The sequence below is a fragment of the Carlito syrichta genome, unplaced genomic scaffold (assembly GCF_000164805.1).
Source record: "Carlito syrichta isolate Samal-C Ts95f unplaced genomic scaffold, Tarsius_syrichta-2.0.1 Scaffold303175, whole genome shotgun sequence".
In the NCBI taxonomy this organism is placed as follows: domain Eukaryota; kingdom Metazoa; phylum Chordata; class Mammalia; order Primates; family Tarsiidae; genus Carlito; species Carlito syrichta.
This window is the reverse complement of record NW_007247271.1, coordinates 320,201-343,563: the sequence shown is the minus strand read 5'-3', so window position 1 is coordinate 343,563 and position 23,363 is coordinate 320,201. Positions and strand designations below refer to the sequence as shown.

Here is a 23,363-nt window from a genome sequence, read left to right as displayed (position 1 = left end):
TTTGCTCCACCTCAGCCTATGAACCATTTGGCCTTCAAGATATGTGAATGTGAGATCCTGCTATAAGAGATTTGCTATTGCTATCCATACACACCTTCTGGGCTTTTTACCGTTTTCCTATAACACTGTCCTTACCTGCCATTGGGTCTGCGCCTGGAGATAACACAAAAATCAATGGCACACAGCAACTGGAATCATTGTAAGATCCCTGGAGATCAAACGTAGGGGCTTCGATGTACAGTTTTCCCATACGTTCAGAAATAAACTTCCTAATGGCTGGGACCATTTTGTCAGGCCTCAAACATCGGAGAATCACCAACCTATCCAATCCTTGAAGGAACTTCCAAGATCCAGGGAATTTCTCCTCATGGGGCCAGGCAGAGTCATAGATAAGCTTCCATTCACTCATGTTTTGCTCTAAGTGTTCCTTCAGGCCATTCAGGCTGGGTAAGGCAGATGCACGAACAACTTCTGCCCATGCCTTCTCAGACAGCCATTCAGGAGCTGGGTTGGGGAAGGGGTTATCCAGTGCAATACCTCCAGTGAGAAGGAAGTACCAAATTTCCTCATTAATTTGCTTCTTCTCTTTCATGATGCCAATGGTCAGAAGGAGAGAGAAAAGCAACTTGTCCTTCTCAAACAGAGAGCGGCACACATTGTTGTAAATGCTCAGGGTAAAATGTTCAGTGATGTACTTGATACGCAGATTCAGTTCTTCGCTCTTCTTGCTATGGGCCAGAGAATGCACGTAGAGGTTTATGAACCAAGTCAGGGAGTACTGGTACATTGGTTCGATGTTGGCTAGGTCAGAGATACAAAAGAAGATGGTGGCAGAGTGCACAGCCACTGGCTTATAACCCATCCGAGTCTGGTCAATCTGCATTTCTGTAACTGAAGCTATTTCCTGTTTCTCTGAGATTTCTTCAGACAGCAGTTTGGAGGAGGATAACACTTTGATGGCGGTTTCATCCTCCAGGATGTTGCCCTTAGACATGGAGAGGACCTCCAAGATCTTATCTTCAATTTCCTTGAGCTGCTTCTTGTTCTTGGCACTTTCCACAATCAGTTGGTTCTTTTTCTCTTCTAGTTCTGGCTTCTCCTTGGCGGCCACGATGCCAAGGAGCTGATCTTGGAGACCCAAGGGGGTGATCATGAAGTTGAGGAGGCAGACTTTCACGGCAACTTCTGGGAGGTAATGTGGGTTCCTCAAACGGGTTGTGATGTATAGCTTAAAATCCCTGGAATATTCAATGATGTTTTCACCTAGCCTCATGTACTCAACCCCTTGCTGCTTGAATGTTGTCTTGAGCAAGATGGGCTCGATAAAAGCATCCAGCTCTTCGCCAACGTTTTCAAGCAAGACAGGGGTGCCAAACTGCAGTGCGTTTTCCAGCGTCCTCACATAGTTGACATCAGAGAACTTGATGACAGACAGTCTATTCGTTTTTTCCATGTTCTTAATCCATTTATTGGCTTGCCCCTGAGGATCAATCATTAAGGCCCAGCGTCTGGAATTGGACACAATGATGCCATTGTCAATGGAGAAGGAGTCAACGGGAAGTCCAGCAATCTGCCAAGCACGGATTTTTACGGGATCCCCTAATGTGTGACTGAGACTGAAGTCACTAGAGCCGGGGATGACCTTTTCCTTACATTGGGTCAACCACTGATTCTGACACTGGGCCCGATAATCCACTGTAAAGGCACCCAGGTAAGCCACAGTCCCTGAAGACAGCAGCACATCCCCTGTTAGATTAATATAGCGGATCCCCAGCTGCCGGGCAGCTTCTGTCCATCTGTCCTTCTCTCCTCCAAGACCACTGATCAGCTTCTCCGCCCTGATCAGCTTTTGGGAGCAGATTTCAATGTTTTCCTGCAAGATATTTTTCTTGGTATTCATCTCTTCAAAGTCATCATTCAGGGCCTGGAGACGATCTTCCACCAGCTTCAGCTCTGCTCGTTTCTGGTTCAGCTTCTGCATCTGTGCATTCAGCTTCGCCTCCGCCTCCCTCAGTCGCTCCCGCTTGGGAGCCACCACCTTGGCCACACGATCGTACACCTCCATGGCCCTCACCCACTTGCACAGGCCCTCACAGGCAGACGACACGTTTTTGATGACAGCCGGCTGGAATTCTGGATGATCAATAAACTTCTCCCGGATCCGCTTCATGATAAGTGGGGGAATGTTGTCTTTGTCATACGTCTTAAGACTCTCCAAGAATTTCAAATCTCCAAGAACCTTTTTTGATACCCCCCAGTAATCTTCTATCATCTTACCTGTTCGGGTCAAGAAACAGAGATCACAGGGTATATTAAGACATTCTAGCTGAGAGCTGCAATTCTGCAGTGGCTACTGCTCATATTTGAGAAAAAAAATCCAAGCTCCTCACCATGGTCTGGGAAGCTCAGCTAACTTCACCCATCTCATTGCTGCCTCGCTTCCTGGATTTGGGTCACAAAAGACTTTCCTTCACGATCCCAAGTGCTTCCTACCATGAGGTCTTCGCCCATGTTGTCAATGGCATCTAGCTGTCTCCTGACCAGACTTCAGACCTCATTTTAAAAGCCACCCCCATAGAGAGGTTTCCACAGATTTCTCTTACAAGGAGGGTCCCTTCTGTCCCACCCCATTATTTTCTTTCATCTCACTTGCTAGAAAGTCCATTCCTCCACTGCATTTGTTGCAATATGCATGTTTTTATTTACTTTCTATTGTCTACCTCTCCCTCAAAGCCATAAGCTTCTCCTGTGCTTATTAGAATCTGGCACAGTGCCCAATATTCAGTTATCAATAAATATGGATTGAAAGAATGTTATCCATGTTCCCGTTCATAGATGGAGAGGGCAACAAGAGCTACAGCCCACGGGCATGTGTTTTGAATATTCAAAGTTAGGTTGGATGGAACCCAATCAGTCTTATGATGTGAGTGAGTGAGGCAGAGGCCTTGTGAGAGAAAGTAAGTTTGGGGGAAGCAGCTTGCAGGCTTACACCTAGACAGAAGGCTACGCATAGCCTGCCCAGAAATAATGCCAGGCCCTTTTACTCCTTTATCCCTAACATGCTGACTGACAACTAATCAAGTGAGTTCCAATCTCATCCCAGAACACTGCTCCTTTTGTTAACATGTTAGAAAAAATTTAGGAGCCCTTTGGCTCACGTTACTTACCAAACTCAGGCTCATCAAAAAAGTTATACTCTGAGACATCACATTGAAGACAGCAGGTCAAATATGTACCATTCCTAATTACAAGCGCAGCAACCAGCCAAATATTTCTCATGAAGGTTTTTGTTTGCATTTTGGGAAATGATCTACTTCATTCAAATTCAAGATACCCGAGACTAACTCCATTGCTCTTTTACTCAGTTTCAACATACACACTAAATTCTACGGGTTGGGAGAATACTATACACAATTTGCTTTCATTTTAATTTAACAATGGGTTCTATGATGATCATTAGTGACCCAAGATGAGAACTGACATTCTTGACCTAGCTATGCTTTGTGTATCTCAGCAGGTCTCGACCCTGACTGCATCACGGAATCACCCGGGGAGCTTTAAAATAATCCTAGCCTACAGGCTGCATCCCAGACCAACAGATAATCTAGGAAGGGGCATGGGCTTTGGCACTCTTTAAGCTCTCCAGATGCTTGAGTCTAGGGTGCAGTCAAGGTGCAAAAGTACTGGCTAGCTCATCCTCGCTCAGGTAGACTTAATATACTTCAGTTAATTCCCTAAAAGATTCTCTTGGCAGTTTACTCCCTGCTTGGCTAGTCCCCAGCTCCTTGGCGTCTTCATGTGGTTGTTGGCCAGAAACCTGCCCAAGAAGAGCGAATGCCAAACGATGGGAAGAGGGTCTTGAATAAAGGATCAGGGATTTCTAACATTTCAGGAGAAATGAAAGAAGAGCAGTACCACTCCCGGGATAGGAGGCCTCAAAAGGCAGGAAACTGAACTGGAGGTGGTTTTTAAAGTTCTCGTTCAGCTCTGGAAAGCCAAACACCGCATGTTCTCACTTATAAGTGGGAATTAAGCTAAAGGTCTGCAAAGGCATATAGAATGGTATCATGGACATTGGAGACTCAGAAGGGGGATGGTGGGAAGGGAGGGAGGGATGAAAAATCACCTATCAAGTACAATCGCATAGGTGAGGGTGGTGGGTATACTTAAAGCCCAGACATTTTCACCACCATATCATGTATTCATGTAATCAAAAACCATTTGTACCCCTAAAGCTATTTTTTTTAAAGAAAAGCAGCAACTTGAAAAATAAAAACAACAACAACAACAACAACAAAACCCCAAAAAGTCCTTAGTTCTGCTCTAAGGCACTGGTCTTTTTTTTTTTTTTTTTTTTTTTGAGTTGGAGTCTCACTCTGTCACCCAGACTGGAGTGCAGTGGCACGCTCCGGCCACTGCAGCCTCAACCTGCTGGGCTTTGGCGATCCTTCCATCTCAGCCTTCCAAGTAGCCGGAACTACATGTGCGCGCTACCATGCCCAGCTAATTTTTTTGACTTATTGTGGAGATGAGGTCTCACCAAGTTGGCTGGGTGGATCTCGAACCCGCAGGCTCAGGCAATCCACTTACGTCAGCCTCCCAAAGTGCTGGGATTACAGGCTGAGCCACTGAGCCCAGTTGGCACGGGTCTTAATACAAGGTCCTACACCTAATTCAGACTTTTTTTTTTAGTTGGCTCTCACTCTGTTGCTCAGGGTGGAGTGCAGTGGCACAATCAAAGCTCACTGCAGCCTCAACCTCCTGGCTCAGGTGATTCTTCCTCCTCAGCCTCCTAAGTAGCTGGGACTATAGGTGCAAGCACCACACCTGGCTAATTTTTTGATTTTTTTGTTGTAGAGATGGGGTCTCGTTACATTGCCCAGGATGGTCTTGAACTCCTGGGCTCAAGCAATCCTCCCACCTCTGCCTCCCAAAGTATGGGATTACAGATGTGAGCCACTACGCCCAGCCTAATTAGGATTTTAAGGACAACAAATATTCACCTGTTAATGGATATTAATTGGCTTCTAGGCCCAAATGTATAGGGAGCTCTCTTTCCTCCCTACCCTCTTATCTTTCTCATTCTCTTTCTCTCTCCCTCCACCCTAGTTGCTATCTCTGCCTCCCTTTGCCCTTGTCTTTTGCTCCCCACAGCTCTCCATTCTCAGCTCTTGCTCCACTCCACCGTCCTCTCCCTCCCTTTCTCTCTCTGTCTCTGTATTCATGTGCGTTTTTGTTTCCCTATCTCTGTCTCTTCTTTCTGGTCTCTTTTCTCCCCTCCCCCCACTTTGTGTCTCTGTGACTCCACATGATATCTTTGGGTTTTTCTGTCTTCATTTCTCCCTCACTTCCAGCATTTTTGCTTTTTAGTTTCTCTCCATTTTTGTTTCTCTCTTGTCTCATGCCTTTTTTCCCCCTGTATCTCTGCATCTCCCTTTTGTGTCTTTCTCCTCGTCATTCACGCTCTCTTTCTGTTTCCTGTCTTCAGTCTTTCTCCCATTTCTTTCCCTCCTGGTCTCTCTCTCCCTATTCATTATTTTTTTGTGCATATGTGTGCGCATATGTGTGTGTGCATGTGTGGTATCTGGGCCTCTTTCCTTTTGTTTATCAATCTCTTTCTTTGTCTCATTCTCTTTCTTTCTCTGGCTGTCTTTCTCTCTCTGCTTCTATCTGTCTCTCCATCCTCCTCTGACTTCCTGACTTCCCCTCTCTCTCTCTCTCTCATCCACATATGACTCTGTGTATTTGCTCCACACCAGGTCTTTTGTCTACATGACCTTCATTTTTGTAATGATTTGTGGGCAGGGACTTTGCCTAAGCTCAGCTTCACCCACAGATACCTGCATTTCTCGATGGACTGAGAGGACAGAGGTGGGTAAGAAGAAGGAGAGAGATCTTTGAGTGCACGTGCACATCCTGGCACGTTTCTTAATTCCTCCAAATTCAGTACTCCTGCCTGCAGGCCTAGGGTCGAGTAGGGAGTGGAGGGTGGTGGGGGTTGGGAGGGGGAGGTTCTTGCACCCTGCTGCCAGGGAAGAACACCCCGGGCAGACATCTGGATGGGGTTGGGTGCAGGTGGGGGTTACCGGAGCCACTGGGATCTGGCTTCCTCTCTGGCTTCAGCCCTTTCATGACGCAGATGCTCTCCATGACCAGCTTGACAAGGCCTGGTGGGTTCTGCATCGACTTCACCAGTGAGATGTCGCTCTGGTTCAGGGTGTCGAGTGCAGCCAGGGCAGCCTCAAGTGCCGGCATCGCCTCAGCCAGATCCCCCTCACATTCGTTCTGTGGGCAGCATTGGAAAAAATGGGATGAGTGCCCGGTGCCAGCACGCCTGTAGCAAGGCAGAGATCTACTCCTACAGAAAGTACGGGAAGTGGGAAGATGTACTTCCAGCCCGATGTCCTTCAGGGGAGTACCTCTCCCTGGAGCTCCAGGCTGGCTCTAACCATTGACCAGCAGGAAGGACACGTGCATGGCCATTAGGAGCTGTGGTCTGGATGACCTGAACATTTGAGCATTTGCCTCTTTTGTGATCTTAAAAAATCAAGCTTTTGGTTTTTAACACACTTCCAAGAGATATATGAAATGAGCAACTTCACACCCACTGGTCAGGAATGAGTTGAGGGATGGAGAACCGGAAGAGGCTTCAGGGTGAGACACAGATGGGAAGAGGGTGAAGGCAAGTTTCGGAAGAAGTTATGAGGAGTGGGAGGCTAGAGGTAGGGTGAGGGTCCAGGGTGTATTGCATGCCCTCAGAAAGGGCTGAAGTGAAGGCAGTGATAGGGTGAAGCTTGGGGACAGGGTAGAGTTTAAGGCAAGATCAAGGATGGGAATAGAGATTAGAGCTGGGTAAGGAGTCCAGGATAGGACTGAGCTCAGAGAAATGAGGCGATGTCTGTTTTGTCCATTATTTGTTAATTTAAACACAAAATTAATAAGATGAAATACTATTTAGCCATCAAAAGTAGTGAAGCACTGATACCTGCTAAATAAAATATGAGTGAACTTTGAAATCATTATGCTACGTGAAAGAAGACAGATACAGAAGGCTACTTGTTCTATGATTCCATTTATATAAACGGTGAAGAACAGGCAAATCCGGAGGCAGGAGATAGGATTGTCAGGGGTTTCCAGGAGTTGAGGAGAGGGAGAGATAGAGAGTAACTGCTGACAGGTATAGGTTTCCTTCAGGAAGGTGATGAGAATGTTTTAGAATTAGATGGTATTGATGATTGCACAGCTTTGTGAATATACAGAAAACCATTGCACTGCACAATTTAAAAGGCTGACTATTAAAGGCATGTGAATTATACCTCAATTTTTAAAAAAGAAAACAAGCTTAATATTATAGGATTTTAGAAGAGGAAGGGACTTTATAGATTACTTAGTAATCCAATTACCAAATTACACACACACACACACACACACACACACACACACACACACACAAAAGGTTCCAAGGGGGTAAAATGTGTTAGCCAACATCACGAAGCTGGTTAGTGACAGAGTCAGGCTGGCTCCCTGCTCAGTGAATTCTGTTAGCCTTTCAAGTCCCAGGAGTGATCACACAGCCACGACTGAAGTGAAACACCACAAGAGAATGTCAATTCTTAGACAACTTAAATCAGCATGTGATGAAGTTTTTATATCTCACAGGTTTATTGTGATAGGCAAACAAAACAATGTTGTTTTGCCTTTCTACACATGTGTGTTCATGCACATGTCTATGTATATACATATATATATAATAGATTATTTATTTTAGGCTTCTGCTTTTCGTATAAACTTCTAGCAATGTTTTATTTGACTTTATCATAGTAAAACACCACCCTCGCCCCAAATGAACCATGTCAGATGTCCCCAACATCAAATGGAATGTCCTATTTCAGATGGCAATAATGGCTCACTCCCAAGGGCAACTCCATTTGCCCATTCTGCATCCCCAGACATGCACCAGAGCACAAGGCGAGAGGAGGAAAAATCAAAGCAGGTCTCTGCCGTGTCTCACAGTCAGCTTCAAAAAGGGTTTGGTGGTCGAGGAGGCCAAAGGTGCTGGCTCAGCCACAGCATCGGAGACTTGGTAGATTTCAATGGTGCCAGCCTCCCAAGGCTTCACATCTTTGTTTCATGTTATTTCTTACAACTGGTCAGATGATAGTGGCCCACACTTGCTTCATGCCCCCTCATGGCCTGACAGTTTTGCTTCCTTTCCTAAGGGACAAGGCCTGGGTTTTAGCTCAGTCCTGGAGCAAGCTAGTGTATCAAGTGACTAAAAAGGCCTCTCATTGTGACATCTGAACTAATGATTCTCAACCCTGCTTGTGCATCAGAGACTCTGAGCAGCATTTTACTGATTGACTGATTGAGTCAGAGTCTCACTCTGTCGCTCAGGTTGGAGTCCAGTGCACACTCACGGCCACCCCGGCATTGACCTGCTGGGCTCCAGCAATCCTTCTGCCTCAGCCTTCCAAGTAGCCAGAACTACAGTCATGCGCTATCATGCCCGGCTAATTTTCTATTTATTGTAGAGACAAGTTCTCTACAATAAATAGACGAGACAAGTTTGCCTTGGCCTCCCAAAGTGCTGGGATTACAGGCTGAGCCACTGAGCCCAACCCTGAGAAGCATTTATAGAACTTCTTCATGGTCAAGTCCCACACCGAAAGATTCTGATTCATTTACAGTCTGGGTGAGGACTGAGCATCTGCATTTTTAAAACCCCAAAGATGGTTATGACACACAGCTCTGTTGAGAAACTCCAGTTTACTCGTTCAAAACACTGAAAACAAAGGGCAAGAGAAAACAGACTTCAATGCCCAACAGGGGACTGGCTACTTGATGTATGATGCACCTGCTCAAAATAGTCATTAAGATAATTATACGACATTTTGGAAAAACAATTGTGATAGGATGTTAAGTGGGGGAAAAGGCATGATGGAAATCACAATTATGCTATGACTGCAAAAATATAAAACAATTTATGTGTATGGATGGGGACTAGAAGGAAACTTCTAATTGAAGTTGCAAATCAAAAAGGTGCTAAAGGTAGTTCTTAAAAATTCTTACATATTTGTCATTGCAACATTTCTTTCTATGGTAAAAAACATTGTAATAAAAAATGGCCCCTGGCTGAGCATGGTGGCTCATGCCTGTAATCCCAGCACTCTGGAAAGCTAAGATGGATGGCTTACTTGGGCCTAGGGGTTTGAGACCAGCCTAGGCAACATAGTGAGACCCCCATCGCTAAAAAAATAAAATAAATCGGCCAGGTATGGTGGCACATGCCTGTAGTCCCAGCTACTCAGGAGGCTGTAGTGGGAGGACTGCTTGAGTCCAGGGATTTGAGGCTTTGGTGAACCATGATCTTGCCACTGCACTCCAGCCTCGTCAACAAGGTGGGACACTGACACAAAATAAACAAACAAAACTCAAAAAATGATCCCTGAGTCTTAGTAACAGGACTGTTTAAAAGGGATGCAGCTCAGTGCATGTCTGATTCCATTTGGACGGCTTGAGCCCCTACTACGTGTTAAGCACCCTACTGGGCACTATCCCAAGTTATGTCATTTCTGGGAGTGTGAGGAGACTGAAGGAAATTAACAGCCTTCGTGTGCAGAAGAACCCTGAATGGCTTAGGAAGGGACTGTGGCCCACACGCAAGCCTCAGGGAAACTGCAGAGCAGACACTGGTTTCTTCTCCTCCCTGGATAGTTTCTTCCACCTCCTGATTCACCTCCAGGATGGGGGATGGGATGGCAGAGCATTAAACCTCACCCTTTGCACTGAAACCTGAGGTGTTGGTTACTGCCAGAAGTGGGTGTGGTGGGGAATCATGGGTCATCTCCTTATAAACCTCGGGTCATTGCTCACCTCCCTCCTGCTCCAGCAGGTCGCTATTTCCCCCTGACGTTACAGAGCAGAGTCCTGGGTGTGCTGGTCCCCCACTCTACGGTATCCACATGTGGAGAGAGACTGCCCTTACACACAGGCAAGTTTCCTTGGTATAGAGCAAAGAATAACAGTTTTGGAGAACAGCTAATGTGACCAATAAGCTCTGGCACATGCTACAAACTTTACCTGTTTTTCTCTTAGTATCCCTATTTTACAGATGTGGAAACTGAGGCTAGGAAGGGGCAGGGCAAAAATTGAACCCTGATGTGATCTAGCCCTGTACAGAGCCATAGAAGAATTGCCAATTCATGTGCTTGAGGGGCCAGACCACTGATATGAGCATGCGAAGGGACTGACTGGAGTTCTGGTGAATTGGAACACAGCGGGGCAGGATCTATTCAGTGCCCAGGAATGCAGGCCAAAGTTACCAGAACGCCTGACTTTTTTAGAGAAAAGTTGAAAATGCAGAATTTTACTTGGAATCTCCTGATTTTTATAAGTTGATAACTATTTCTGATTTTTAAAAAAATATTGTGTCTGTCACAATGTGGTGCTCCCTGGATGCAGTCTGCAACTTCTGGAACAATGGTAAAAAGTGAGGGCTTTGGAATCAAAGACCTCTGGGTTTGAATGCCGATTCTGTCAGTTAGTAGCTGTTTGACTTTGGAGAAGTTGTTTACGTTCTTGTATCATGATTTCCTCCTCTGTAGCCTGGGAATGATACCGTTTGCCTTGTAGGGTTGTGAGGATGATAACAGATAACGTAAATCAAGTTGATAACAGGTAATGTAAATTTCCATGAGGGAAGAGATTTTGTCTTATTCATTCCTATTTCCCCACTGCCTAGAAAAGTACAAGCACATAGCAGATGTTCAATAAGCATTTGTTAAATGAAGCATTGTGTGACTCTGAGACCAGGGGTCAGACCGCCAGGGGATCTACCACAGGTCAGGTTTCAGAACTCATTAGCGAGAAGCCAATCTAAAATGCCCGTTTCTTTCAAGAAAATTCCCCATGACCTATTTAAGAAAGAAGCCAGACACAGGCTACTTCTAGCTTAAACGCTTGTTTGAAGAATAGTTGAAATAATTTTCTGCCAAGTGGGGGCATAGGGACAAGTATCTTAAGCTAAGCACCATGAACCTTGGATTAAAATCCCATTATTTTGCTGTGCAGCTTTGGAAGGTCATTTCACCACTGAATCTCAATGCCATCAGCTCTCAGACATGGATACTTGTCATCGCCAAGACTCAAGGTCGTTGTGACTCTCAGATGAAATCACATACTCCAAAGTGCTTTGAAAAATATATAATATCACATCAATGTTAATCTTCTATATTCTAATGTAGGTCAAGCCCCTCCCAGGACTTCATCTTCTTTGGTACAAGAATCACCTTTGAATGGGGTCCTCTAGGTTCAACATTTTGCCATTCGACAAGTATTTGTTCCACACCAACAACATGCTAGGTATAATTGAGCAAAAGTGTGATGGAGGTGGAGACAGCCATGTGGAACCCTAAACAGAGCATTCTGGGCAGAGGGAATAGCCAGTGCAAAGGTTCTGGGGTGGGAGTGTACCTTGTGTTTATTTAAAGAATAGCCAAAATGCCAGTATGGCCAGAGCAGAGTGAATGACAGAAAGTAGCAAGAGATGGGGTCTGAATATGCTGGATCTTATAGGCCCTGACTCTGAGTGAGATGGAGATTATTTGGAAAACAGTAATATTTCCTGGAGAGAGTCAGGTGTCAGAAAGACCTGCTTAATCACTTCCTAGTTATGTGATGCTAGGAGAATTGCCTGCCTTTCTAAGTCTCACTTTTCTTATCTGCAAGACAGGCATGACCACACACATTCTGCAGGTCTAGCTCCCTCCCTCTCTTCTCAGTTCCTTCTACCTTGATTCCTTGAGCAATGGCAGCTGCGGCATTTGCTTCTTTTTCATCTGCCTGCACCAGAAGTTTCTTGGCATCGGCTTGTCTTGTCTCCTCTTCAATTTTCACCATCATCTTAGCAGTCTCCTCGGAGGTGAGGATGAGTTGAGGTTGAAGGGCAGTCAGTTCTACTTGCATGACTGCCACCTGGCAAGGAGAGAGGAGTATGAGGAATCCAGGGTTAGCTGTATTGATGCTGAAAACAGCAAAGTTGGCAATCATTGAAGTGATTCTCCAACCTATGATGTGCAGAAAATAGGTACTGATGATGACAAGGCACTGGGTATATATTTTTTGGCTAGTGGTGATCTCTTTGGTCTTTCAACACTTATTGAGGTTGTGGTTATCAAGCACTGTGCTAGATACTCATGCATATAATAGAAAACAAAAAATGTGGTTGGGCAGGGTGGCTCATGCCTGTAATCCAGCACTTTGTGAGGCCAAGGGGGATGACTGCTTGAACTCATGAGCTCGAGACCAGCTTAGGCAGCATAGAGTGACCCTGTCTCTACAAAGAAAAACAAAAAGCCAAGCATGGTAGTGTGTGCCTACAGTCCTATTTGCTTGGGAGGCTGAGGTGAGAGGATCACTTGAGCCCAGGAGCTGAAGGCTGTGGTGAGCTGTGATTGTGTCACTGCAATCCAACCTGAATTGGCAACGTTCCTGCCAGGTGATTTTCAAAAAGAAAAAAAAAGAAAGAAAGAAAAATGTTTAAAAGACATAGTTTCTTCCTTCACTGAGACTTCATTTCTAGTGTTGGAGGCAGGGATAAGTTAAAAAAACGAAAAAGCTACATTTTTTTAAGGCTGTAAAGGAAACATGCATAACTGAGACACCTGGGATAAAAGAAACTTTAAAGGCTATTTTTTCCAACAGCGCTGTGGATTGAATGTTTGTGTCCTCCCCAGACTCATAAGTTGAAACCTAATCTGTAATTTGATGGCATTTGGAGGTGGGGCCTTTGAAGGTAATTAGAGTTAGAGTAGGTCATGAGGCTGAACCTTCATGATGGGGTAATAACATGCTTTTATAAAAAGAGAGACATAAGATCTGTCTCTTTCTACCATGTCAAGACACAGCAAGAAGGTGGCTGTCTACAAACTAGGAAGAGAGCCCCCCCAGACATTGGATCTGCTGGTGCTTTGATCTTGGACTTTCCAGTTCCAGAACTGTGAGAAATAAACAAAGTGTTTTTTTTGGAGTCACCCAGTCTAGGATATTTTGCTATGAGAGCCCAAGCTGACTAAGACAAAGAGTCTGATGCTCTATAAAACGTTCCTGCCAGGTGATTTTCTGGTCTCTGTTTGAACATCTCTAGTGATGGGGAGTCACCACTTCTCAGGAGCGTTGTGTCTTTTTTTCAAACAACTAAACCCATTAGATCTTCTTGAAGAAGAGCTTGAATTTACTTCTATACAGTTTTCACCCACTGGTCCTGATTCTGCCTTCCAAAGCAGTTCAGACATATACAATCTCAAGTATTTAAAGAGATTTTACAGCCTTGTACCTACAACCCTCAGTGAACCTGTTTGAGATCAGGAGCACAACATGCTGGGCTGGTTAGGGACACAGGCTCTGGAGTCAGGCAAATCTGAGTTTCAGTTTTGGTCTGATCACTCGCCTGGCTGTGTGATGACAAGTAAGTCACCTGGTCTTTCTGCATCTTGATTTTTTGTGTGTAATGAGGAGGTGATAACAGTTCTCGACTCACATACAGCACCAGGCATGAGGTAGGGCTCAAGGAATGTTAACTGACACTGTCACTCTCTTCTCTGATCTAGACTGTCTCAGGTCCATTTGCTGCTCTTCAGGCAATATGATTTGCTCACCCTTGTCTGGACAGACCGCAGTTTAAACAGCCCTAGAAGCCAAGAACCCTAAGTTGGGCCTAGCAGCCCCAGGAACAGAACAACAAGAGCCATATCTGATGTTTTCTCCCATCCCTGTGTTGCAGTGAACGTGGGTTTGCTGTACACAGTGATAGGTCAACCTACTGTAAATAAATCAGTAGCCTCGGTTCTTTATTGAGTTTAAAAATCCATCTGTTAGTATGGCTCTTGTTTTAGATAGATTTTCAAGTGACTCCAAGCACAAATTAATTAATAACTTATAGGCCAGACATTTTGCTAAGGGCTGTGTTTGTGTTAGCTCATTTCATCTTCCAAACAGCCCCACACAGTTAGAAATGGTTATCACTTTTTTACAGAAGAGAAATCTGAGTCCCAATGAGATGAAAAAGCATGTTCACAGCTCTATAGTCGGTATGCTGTAAAGCTGGAACTTGAGCCCAGGTCTGACTCCATGAAGCCCTGCTCAAATCACTGCTTTATCCTGCCCAGTTCTTCATAAGAATGAGACAAGTGAGGCATTCATCTTGAGCAAAAAATTTAAGGGAGCACTAAAAAGTACTTTATTTCACTATATTAAGAAATCAAAATTAATGCCAAAACATCATGATGAACAAAATATCAGAATATTTTCCATAAAAACAGGATCCCACAGGGCTGGGATTAGGGTGACACGGGTAGGGTGAGTCTGCAAATGTGGGGTCACATAATGTCTTTATTTGGTGTCTTCTTAAATTCTGCACCTGAACAAAAGCCTCCCCACAGCCACCTCATGCTGAGCCTCTTTGTCCCTGTTCTATTTTGGCAGTACTCACCTGTGAAGACGCAAAATCGAGTTTCTGCAAGCCTGTCAGATAGCGGTTCCTCAAAAGACCCACCTCTTCCCTCTTGCTATTCAGGAGCGTCTTGAAGGTTAGAATCAATTCGAGGTAGGAGGTGGGGGTAACATAGTTGTATCTGCGAAGCGTGTTGTAATAGTCAAGTGACAGCTTCTTCACGCTCTCTTGAAAATATTTGCACATAGAGATGACACTGCCAAGGACACCAACACAGTTAGGCAGAACTCTATTTCCTCCAGGAAGACCCAGCACAACTTTGGTTAGAGATGTGAGAAGGCACACACACTGTGACCCACTAGAACCCCAGATTCTCCGAAGACAGGTCCACAGAGCCAAGGTAGAGAATAGAGGAAATGTATGCTCTTTCTGAAATGATCTTTGATCAAGTCATTTCTGTCTTTGATTGCCCTGATGAATCACCAGGACTTAAGCAGAAGCTCCTAACCTTTGCTAGTCTTGAGAAACTCCTTGACTTTATAGAATACATATTTTAAAATACATAAAATAAAACACACAGGATTACCAAAGAAACCAATTATATTGACAGACTTTTTTTTTTTGAGTTGGAGTATCACTCTTGTCGCCCAGGCTGTAGTGCTGTGGCATGCTCAGGGCCACCACAGCCTCGACCGGCTGGGCTTAGGTGACATAGACTTTTAAAAATATTTTAAAAACCAGCCGGGCTTGGTGGCTCAGCCTGTAATCCCAGCGCTTTGAGAGGCCAAGGTGAGTGGGTTGCCTGAGCCTGCGGGTTCGAGACCCGCCTGGGCAACTTGGCAAGACCGCAACACTACAATAAATCAAAAATTAGCTGGGCGTGGTAGCGCACACCTGTAATTCCGGCTACTCGGAAGGCTGAGGCGGAAGGATCACCGGAGCCCAGTGGGTTGAGGCTGTGGTGGCCGGAAGTGGCCACTGCACTCCAGTCTGGGTGACAGAGTGAGACTCCAACTCAAAAAATAAATAAATAAAAATATTTTTAAAACCAAGTTTATGATAATATATGTGTTTCTTTATCAATGCATTAAATCAGAAATCAGCAAAATTTTTCTGGAAAGGGCTAGATAGTAAACATTTTAGCTTATGTGGGTCACCTGTCACAACTATTCAGCTCTGCTGTTATGGTACAAAAACAGCATGGCTGTGCTTCAATAAAATGTTATTTATGATGGTTTCTTTTGCCCATGCCGGTTCGGGCATATCTCTTTTTCCTTCTCTCTTCTTTCTCTAATAAACTTTGTTTTAAACCTTGAAAAAAAATCACATTATTTACAGAAACAGACTGTAAATTGAACTCGGCCCATGGGCCATAGTCTGCCAACCTTTGCATGAAATAACCAGCAGGTCTAAAAACGACCCTACTTTTGAAGGAAATTGTGAACTGAGTTATCTTAATGACTGAATGAGTTATGAAAAGAACTGCGATTCCTACTGGTAAGAAAGTCACAGGCTCTGATAATCCTACTGGGGTTTGTTGCCTACATTCATCATTGAAGGAAATGCAAAATATCAGTTAGATGTCCCCGGAAATGATGATGTAATGTTTCCCCATCCATATTTACTGACCCACTAAATTCTACCCATAAGACTGTGGTTAAGGGTCTTCTGGTCTAGAGAATAAAGTTCAAAATTCTCAAAATGGAATTGAAGGCCACTGACACTCTGACTTTGCCTACTTCTTCATTTCTTCATTCATTTATTCAATGGTAATTAGACCTACTATGTACTAGGTACCTGCTAGGCACTAAGGATACAAAAGTTGACAAGGCAGGTTGAGTGATTATTGTCTTCATGTAGCACATAGGGTGGTAGACATTCTCATCTTTTTCCTTATTCTAGTCAAAATAAAGTGCTTTTTTTGTACATCTGTGGTTTATACATAAAAGAATAAGTTCTTCACCTGCCTAGGAAACAATTCATCTCCTTGGTTGTAATGTTATTCCTGTTAAGAATGCATATCCTAAGACTATTGAAATAGCTATACTATTATATCCAGTTCCTCATAGCTATGACAACAGTGCATCCCCAGGACAATTCTGAACAATACAATTTTCTTTTTAAGCAACGATGCTTTATTAAATATCTAACTAAAAGTGATTTGTGAAATCTTTAAAACAACAGCAAAAATAGAATCAGAATCTGGATATTAAATTTGGAGTATTTGGGGTATTAAAATATAGCCAACACTTACTCTTCCCGAATGTTGTCATCAAGCTCTACATCTTCTAGAAATTTGTTGGCTACCAACTCCAAGGCATCCGTGGGCCAGGACTGGAACCAATCAATTGTACAGCAATTGATCAGAGAAGGGAACATCCGCAGGCGGTTTCTGAAGGCGTCCCCAATTGGACTCATGGCTAATGAAAAGGAGATTTTGTGAATTCCTTTCCTCCAAGGCAGAGAGACTCAACGAGGCAGGTAGGCATTTCCAAAGGGAGGGCAGGCATGCTTCCCACTGGTACTACAGGGGTGCATTGGGAATAGCCATGATGAGTGCTTGGGAAGCTCACGAGAATCATAGGATATTTTCACGTAACTTTGGGATGAGAGCTCAGAGTATTACAATAGTTTTTTCAATGGTCTCCCATACACACTACTGTCCCTTCTGCATCCTTTGGGTCACTTAGCCAGAGTAACTTGAGCCCTTTGACCCACTTGCTCTATTTGTGCTGGCTCATGACATACAGAAGCCACACATCGTTACTTATAGAAATCTCCACCCATCAGCTTGTTTTTGATCTCAACTCCAGCCATAAATTTTGGGTTCTACACCCAAAATTCTATTCATTGTTTATTTAGACTCAGTGTGGTAGGAAGAAGCATGGTGTATAGGTGGAAGTGAGAAAAGATCAGTGTGGATGAAGAACAGAATGAAAAAGGAGAACTCAGTTTGAGATGAAGACAGAGAGGATATAGGGAATAGTCTGGCACGTGGCTAGACTATAAAACCACAGGTTAGAAATTTTGGTCCTGGCTGGGCTCAGCGGCTCAGCTGTAATCCCAGCACTTTGGAAGGCCAAAGCAAGAGGATTGCCTGAGCCCATGGGTTTGAGACCAGCCCAGGCAACTTGGCGAGACCTCGTCTCCACAATAAATTTTTTAAAGAAGGAAGAAATTTTGGTCCTTATCCTAATGGAAAGAAATTTAAGTGTGTGTGTGTGTGTGTGTGTGTGTGTACATGCAATCATATTTGCAATATATAGCTCAGTGGAACAGAAAGTCCTGGAATGGACACGAGAAAAGAGACAGACAAAGCAGTTAGAAGGTTGTAGAGGTGAGGTGTGGGTGAGATGATGGCGGCTTAGCTAACATGAAGGTGACAGAGATACGAGAGTGGCTATGGGCAGCTAGGGGGTAAAAATAGATGGGACTTGATAACCAGAGAGGAGTATTAAAAACAGTTCCCAGGTTTCTGGATAGACTGGAAATATCATTTGCAGAGAGAAGAATACCAGATGCTGTTCTGAGCATGGATAATATGCTAAAATGTACTCTTTCTCAGAGGAGAATCCAGAGAATTGAAGAGAGCGAAACAGGTTTAAAACAGTTGTTCAGCAGAGGAGGACAAGCGGCCAGGAGGAACTCTAGGCCCTGACTCCCGGCTGATGCCTGGGCTAGATCAACCTTGGGATCACTGCAAGGGAACTTGGTAGTATAGGGCACTCAGAAGACCCTGAAACTCCCAGAGGCAAAAGGGTGAACGGAATTGGTTTTTTCTTACCAAGGACAATGTGCAGGTTCTTTTTCACCCTCTCAATGAAGAAGTTATACATAGAAAGAGGCGTGACTTCAATCTTCTCTCCTTGGGTCCTGGCTGCCACTTGCATCTTCTCCACGATGTCAGCCTTCTCGTCAGCAGGAAAGATGTTGGGCACATCGCCTGTGTTCAGGAGCATGTTGATGTCCTCCACAAATGACTCGTCCTTGATCTGGTTATCAGCAAAGAGGAACACGGTACTCCTGGTGGCCACGCCAACCTGCAGCATAATCTTCTTTAGGTCTTCACGCCAGTCATTGCCTGTGTAGTTCTTAGTGAGCTCGATCTGGTATAGCTCATATGAGTTCATAAATGTGGACAGTTTGGTGGCACTTTGCCGTCCGGTGCCCCCTATGCCCACCAGGAGCAAGTGGCCTTTGTCCTGCTTCAGGACTCGGCAGATCCTGGAGATGTGCTCAATGGCAAACTTGAACATGACCAAGGACATGGGGGCCTTGCTGATGTTGTTGAACTCTTCCAGGTAGTACTCCATGACCACTGTGAGCTGTTTCAGGTCAGTGATCTCATCATAAATTTTTTGGTCACTTTCTGGCTTGAAATAATCTCCAAAGAAGAGACTACGAATGTTATCATCTACAATCTTTCCAGTGGGTGACAAGTGGATAAGCACCTGTGAGAAAAAAAAAAAATCTCAGCTGGGCATTCAGCCAGTGGCCCAACTAGGCTGGTAGTGGGAGATGTGGGTGGCACGGGGAGCGGGAGATATGCTTGTTTCTTTTGAGTACATCCTTCAAAGTCATAGTTCAGCAATTATTATTCTTTAAACTTAATATATGAATCTTATGGTTGTAAAGACTATGATAGAAGGACGTTGCCAGACACGGTGGTTCACACCTGTAATCTAAGCACTTTGGAAGACTGAGACAGGGGTATAGCTTGAGCCCAGAAGTTTGAGACTAGCCTGGGCAATGTAGCGAGACCCTCAGCTCTAAAACAATTTAAAATATATTTTACATTTTAAAAATAAAGGACATTAGATAAAGAGTATAAAAGTGAGGGTCAGGAGGTTTACTAAGTGATTAAAACATTGGTGGTCAGATTGTTAGGTTCCCAGAGAAGGCAGCTGAGGAATGGCATCATTTTTTTTGGACTTGGTCCTCCACCAGATAGAGCTACAGGTACTGCCCTCGGTCTCTACTTTGTGCTTAAAGTAGGGATATTTTAGATGTCTCCTCTTCCTGATATTGGAACCTCATGATGCTTCTGCACTTGACCTCTGAATACAACATGAAACAATGTAGAAATTCTTCTATGGAGAAATCACAGCTTCTCAGCAATGGAGGTAGAACCAGATGATGCAAATATACAAGCTTAAAACAACTTTTCTTATATTGGAATGGAAAAGAGAAAATATTCACAAACGAAAGACCATGACAATCTTTCACTTGGGCTTTATTAGGGCCTCAGTTAAATAATGAAAATGTGTGGTTCATTTTTCAACTCACAAATTAATTGATCCTAAAAATGCACTTTAAGTTAATTATGGACAAATAACATCATACACTAAGTCACTTTGAATAGATTCAAATTTATATGTTATTATAGAAGTGAAGTAAAATTTGACTAAGTAAAATATTACCAAATCAAAAAACTAATTGACTCAATATTGTTTCCTGAGATTCAAGAGAGTAGAGCTGTGAGTCTCCAATGAGACGAGAACCTGAAATTTGAGACTAACATGGTCACACTTGGGACCATTTCTGAGGCCAAATGATCCCAGAATTTGACTTACTTTCTCTATGCTCTGCTTGAAGCAATTGGAAGTAGTTTCTTTCACTATATTGAAGAAGACCTGTCTGTCCTCCATGTCGATCAGACGGTCATAGAAGACCCGATAAACCTCATGGATCCAAAGTCGGATTAATTTTTCTACATCCTAAAAATCCAGAGTTAATTATTTGAATGATGAGAAGATGGTGCCTGAGATGGTAGTTCTCAAGCAGAATATAAGTCCTGGGGTGAGAATTAAAATTATCTTTATAAGATAATGCTTATAAAGTACTTAGCACAATGCCTAGCATAAACTAAGTGCTGAGTAAAAGTTAGCTGTTACTACTATCACTACACGTTCTGTGTAGCCAAGGATATTTCTGAATGATCTTGGTAACAAAAATGATGGTGGCTGACCTGGAGGTGGGTGTGAGGGCAGAGCAGTATCCCTTGAATCACCCGTGAGAAGTCCCTCAGGTTAAAGACATAATGTGACTTAGAGGGAGTTGGCAAGAAGTTCTCCACTGCAGCTCTATAAATTGTCTTAGTAGCTTGTACTAGCATCTTTCCATACCTTGGGAGGAAGGGAAAGGTATACTAGTCAAAGAGGAGCCAGAATTGTGAACCTCCAGTTCAACATCCAGGAAGAAGCAGGAACCTCTTACCTTAAGAATATCACATCAAATCCTTTCCCGAAGTGCCAGTCAACAATAGAGCTGAAAATCTTGGTCAAAACGTCATCCTCAAAGGCATCGATGGAAATGATATTCAGATGGCGAGTGAATCGTCCTGGAAAACACACACACATGCGAGTGTGCACACATACTCACACTAATCAAAAAATTACCTGGGCACGGTAGCATGTGCCTGTAGTACTGGCTACTTGGAAAGTTGAGGCGGAAGGATCGCCGGACCTAGTGACCCTGGGATACAGGAGAATTGGCCTGCCCTCTGCCTTCATGTTCTAGACCTGTGCTGTGCAATATGGCAGCCTTCAACTACATATAGCTGTTTCAATTAAATTAAATTTCTACTAAATAAGATTAAAAATGGATTTCCTCAGCCTCACTAGCTACAACTCAAGTTCTCAAGAGCCACATGTGGCTACTCTTCAGTGCAGATATAGAACATGGCATTTGCAGAAGTTCTTTGAACAGCTCCAGTCCAGTGCTCAAGCTTGTTTTTAACAGATAAAGGCAATACATGATCCTTGTAAAATAGTCAAAGAGTTCAGAAATACTTTTGTAGAAAATATCTCCTTTCACTTCCCTCCCACACACCAAATTCATTCTTCCCCTGCCCAAGTTAATCACTATTAATTTGGTATATTTCTCTCTCTCTATCCATCTATCTAATCTATGTACATGTCTATCTAACATTGATATCTATATGTGTCTATGTCTATACCCGTTTTAGTGTTATCCTGATAACTCACATACCATACAATTCATCAATTTAAAGTACACAATTTAATGATTTTTAGAACATTCAGAGTTGTGCAACCATTAGCACAATTTTAGAACATTTTAATCACTCCAAAAAGAAATCCTGTACCCATTAGTAATCACTTTCCACTTTCTCATGGTCCTTACCAGCTGATAAGCTAATTTCTGTCTCTAGAGATTTGCCTATGTATCTTTAAAAAATTTTTTTTGTTATAAAGTAAAAGATAAAGAAAACCACACAAAACAAATGTATTGTTTAGTGAATCATTATGAGGTCAACACTGTTACATCTACCATCCAAATCAAAAACTTGAACGTGGCCCAGCTTTCCACAGAAGCCCTCCATATATACCTTCCTAATCACAGCTCTTTTCCATTCTTCCTCCTAAAGTTATCATTCTCCTGAATTATACTAATTGCTGCCTTGCATTTCTTTATGATTTTTACAACCCAAGTGTTTATTCATGAACACCAGAGTTCAAGCCTGCCAATTAAAAAAAAAGAAAGCGTTTAAACTATAGGTTTTTCCCTCAATCCCTTCCTTATATCTCTTATCTATTGAAGACCTGTGCTGTTTGACCTGTGGAGTTTCCATAGTCAGGATTTTACTGAGTACAGATACATGGTACAGCTTATCATGTTCCACTGCCCTCTATATTTCCTACAATTTTGTAGCTGGATTCAGAGATTTGATCAGACTCAGGCTTCATCCCTTTGGCCAGACTATAGGTGGTGGGGTGTTCTTTCATCAGAAGATACACAATGATGTTTCTCCTTTTATGATGTTGGTAGCTGCTGAGATTCAATGTCTAGTTCCATTAGTTCACTGGGGATTGCAAAATGGCGATATTGTAAGTCATTCCTTTTTCATTTATTGGTTGCTTGTATTTTTCAGCTTTATTTTTAATTTTATTTTAGAGTTGTGAAGTACATGTGGGGATCTGCTACATAAGTAAATTGCATGTAGGTGGAGTTTGGGCTTCTAGCAAGCCCTCTCTCCCCCGGTAGTGGACACAGTACCCAATGGATGGTTGTGTGCCCCTTATTTTCCCTCCCCTCCTCTCTCTCTCCCACTCTCTTTGCAGTGCCCATCACTGTTGTCCCTGTCTTTATGCTCGTATGCCCAATGTTTAGGGCCTGCTTATGAGTGAAAAAGTGTAGTATTCAATTTTTTGTTTCTGTGATAGTTCACTTAGAATTGATGGTTTCCAGTTGCATTCATGTTGCTGCAAAGGACTAATTGCAATATTTTTATAAAAAGACACTTTCCGGCCGGGCTCGGTGGCTCAGCCTATAATCTCAGCACTTTGGGAAGCTGATGCAAGTGAATTTCCTGAGCCCACGAGTTCAAGAACAGTCCGGGCAACTTGGTGTGACCTCGTCTCTACAATAAATAAAAAAATTAGCTGGGCATGGTAGCACGTGCCTGTAGTACTGGCTACTTGGAAAGTTGAGGCAGAAGGATCACTGGAGCCCAGAAGATGGACACTGGGGTAGTCGAGTATACCACTGCACTTCAGCCTGGGCGACAGAGTGAGACTCCAACTCAAAAAAAAAAAAGACACTTCCCTCTTCCTCTACTATTTGGTTATACAGTGGTAAATTTCAGATAAGAAAGTCAGGGGAAAGACTTGATTCCTTGCATTTATTTACATTACAAATCATATAGTCTTTATATCATACAATCTGTCCCATTTAGTCTTAGTTCAATATATAATCATATATTTAATGTTTACTAACAATTCTTTTTTTTAAAGTTTCATGAAAAAATCCACTTTACTCTTTATTGACACAGAATTTAAAATTTTTTAAAAATTTTATTTCTTATTTTAATCTCTGCATAGTCATGTTAATTGTTTGCAACCCATTTTCTAGAAGATACCAAGAACTTCTGAGTTCTTGCATGTTGACAACAGTT

At 43.2% G+C, this 23,363-nt stretch overlaps 1 protein-coding gene across 1 annotated transcript in view; it reads right to left on the bottom strand.

The window, feature by feature from the left end:
- Window positions 1-23,363, bottom strand: part of DNAH3 (dynein axonemal heavy chain 3) — a 201,401-nt gene that overhangs the window by 24,338 nt on the left and 153,700 nt on the right. Inside the window, exons 45-53 of the mRNA XM_021712292.1 lie at window positions 20,666-20,789; window positions 20,418-20,574; window positions 20,023-20,166; window positions 18,234-18,900; window positions 16,704-16,896; window positions 14,489-14,705; window positions 11,791-11,973; window positions 6,087-6,285; window positions 136-2,277 (exon numbers count right to left, since the gene is read on the bottom strand). Coding sequence (XP_021567967.1) covers window positions 136-2,277; window positions 6,087-6,285; window positions 11,791-11,973; window positions 14,489-14,705; window positions 16,704-16,896; window positions 18,234-18,900; window positions 20,023-20,166; window positions 20,418-20,574; window positions 20,666-20,789 — 4,026 coding nt within the window. The remainder of the gene's footprint in view (window positions 1-135; window positions 2,278-6,086; window positions 6,286-11,790; window positions 11,974-14,488; window positions 14,706-16,703; window positions 16,897-18,233; window positions 18,901-20,022; window positions 20,167-20,417; window positions 20,575-20,665; window positions 20,790-23,363) is intronic.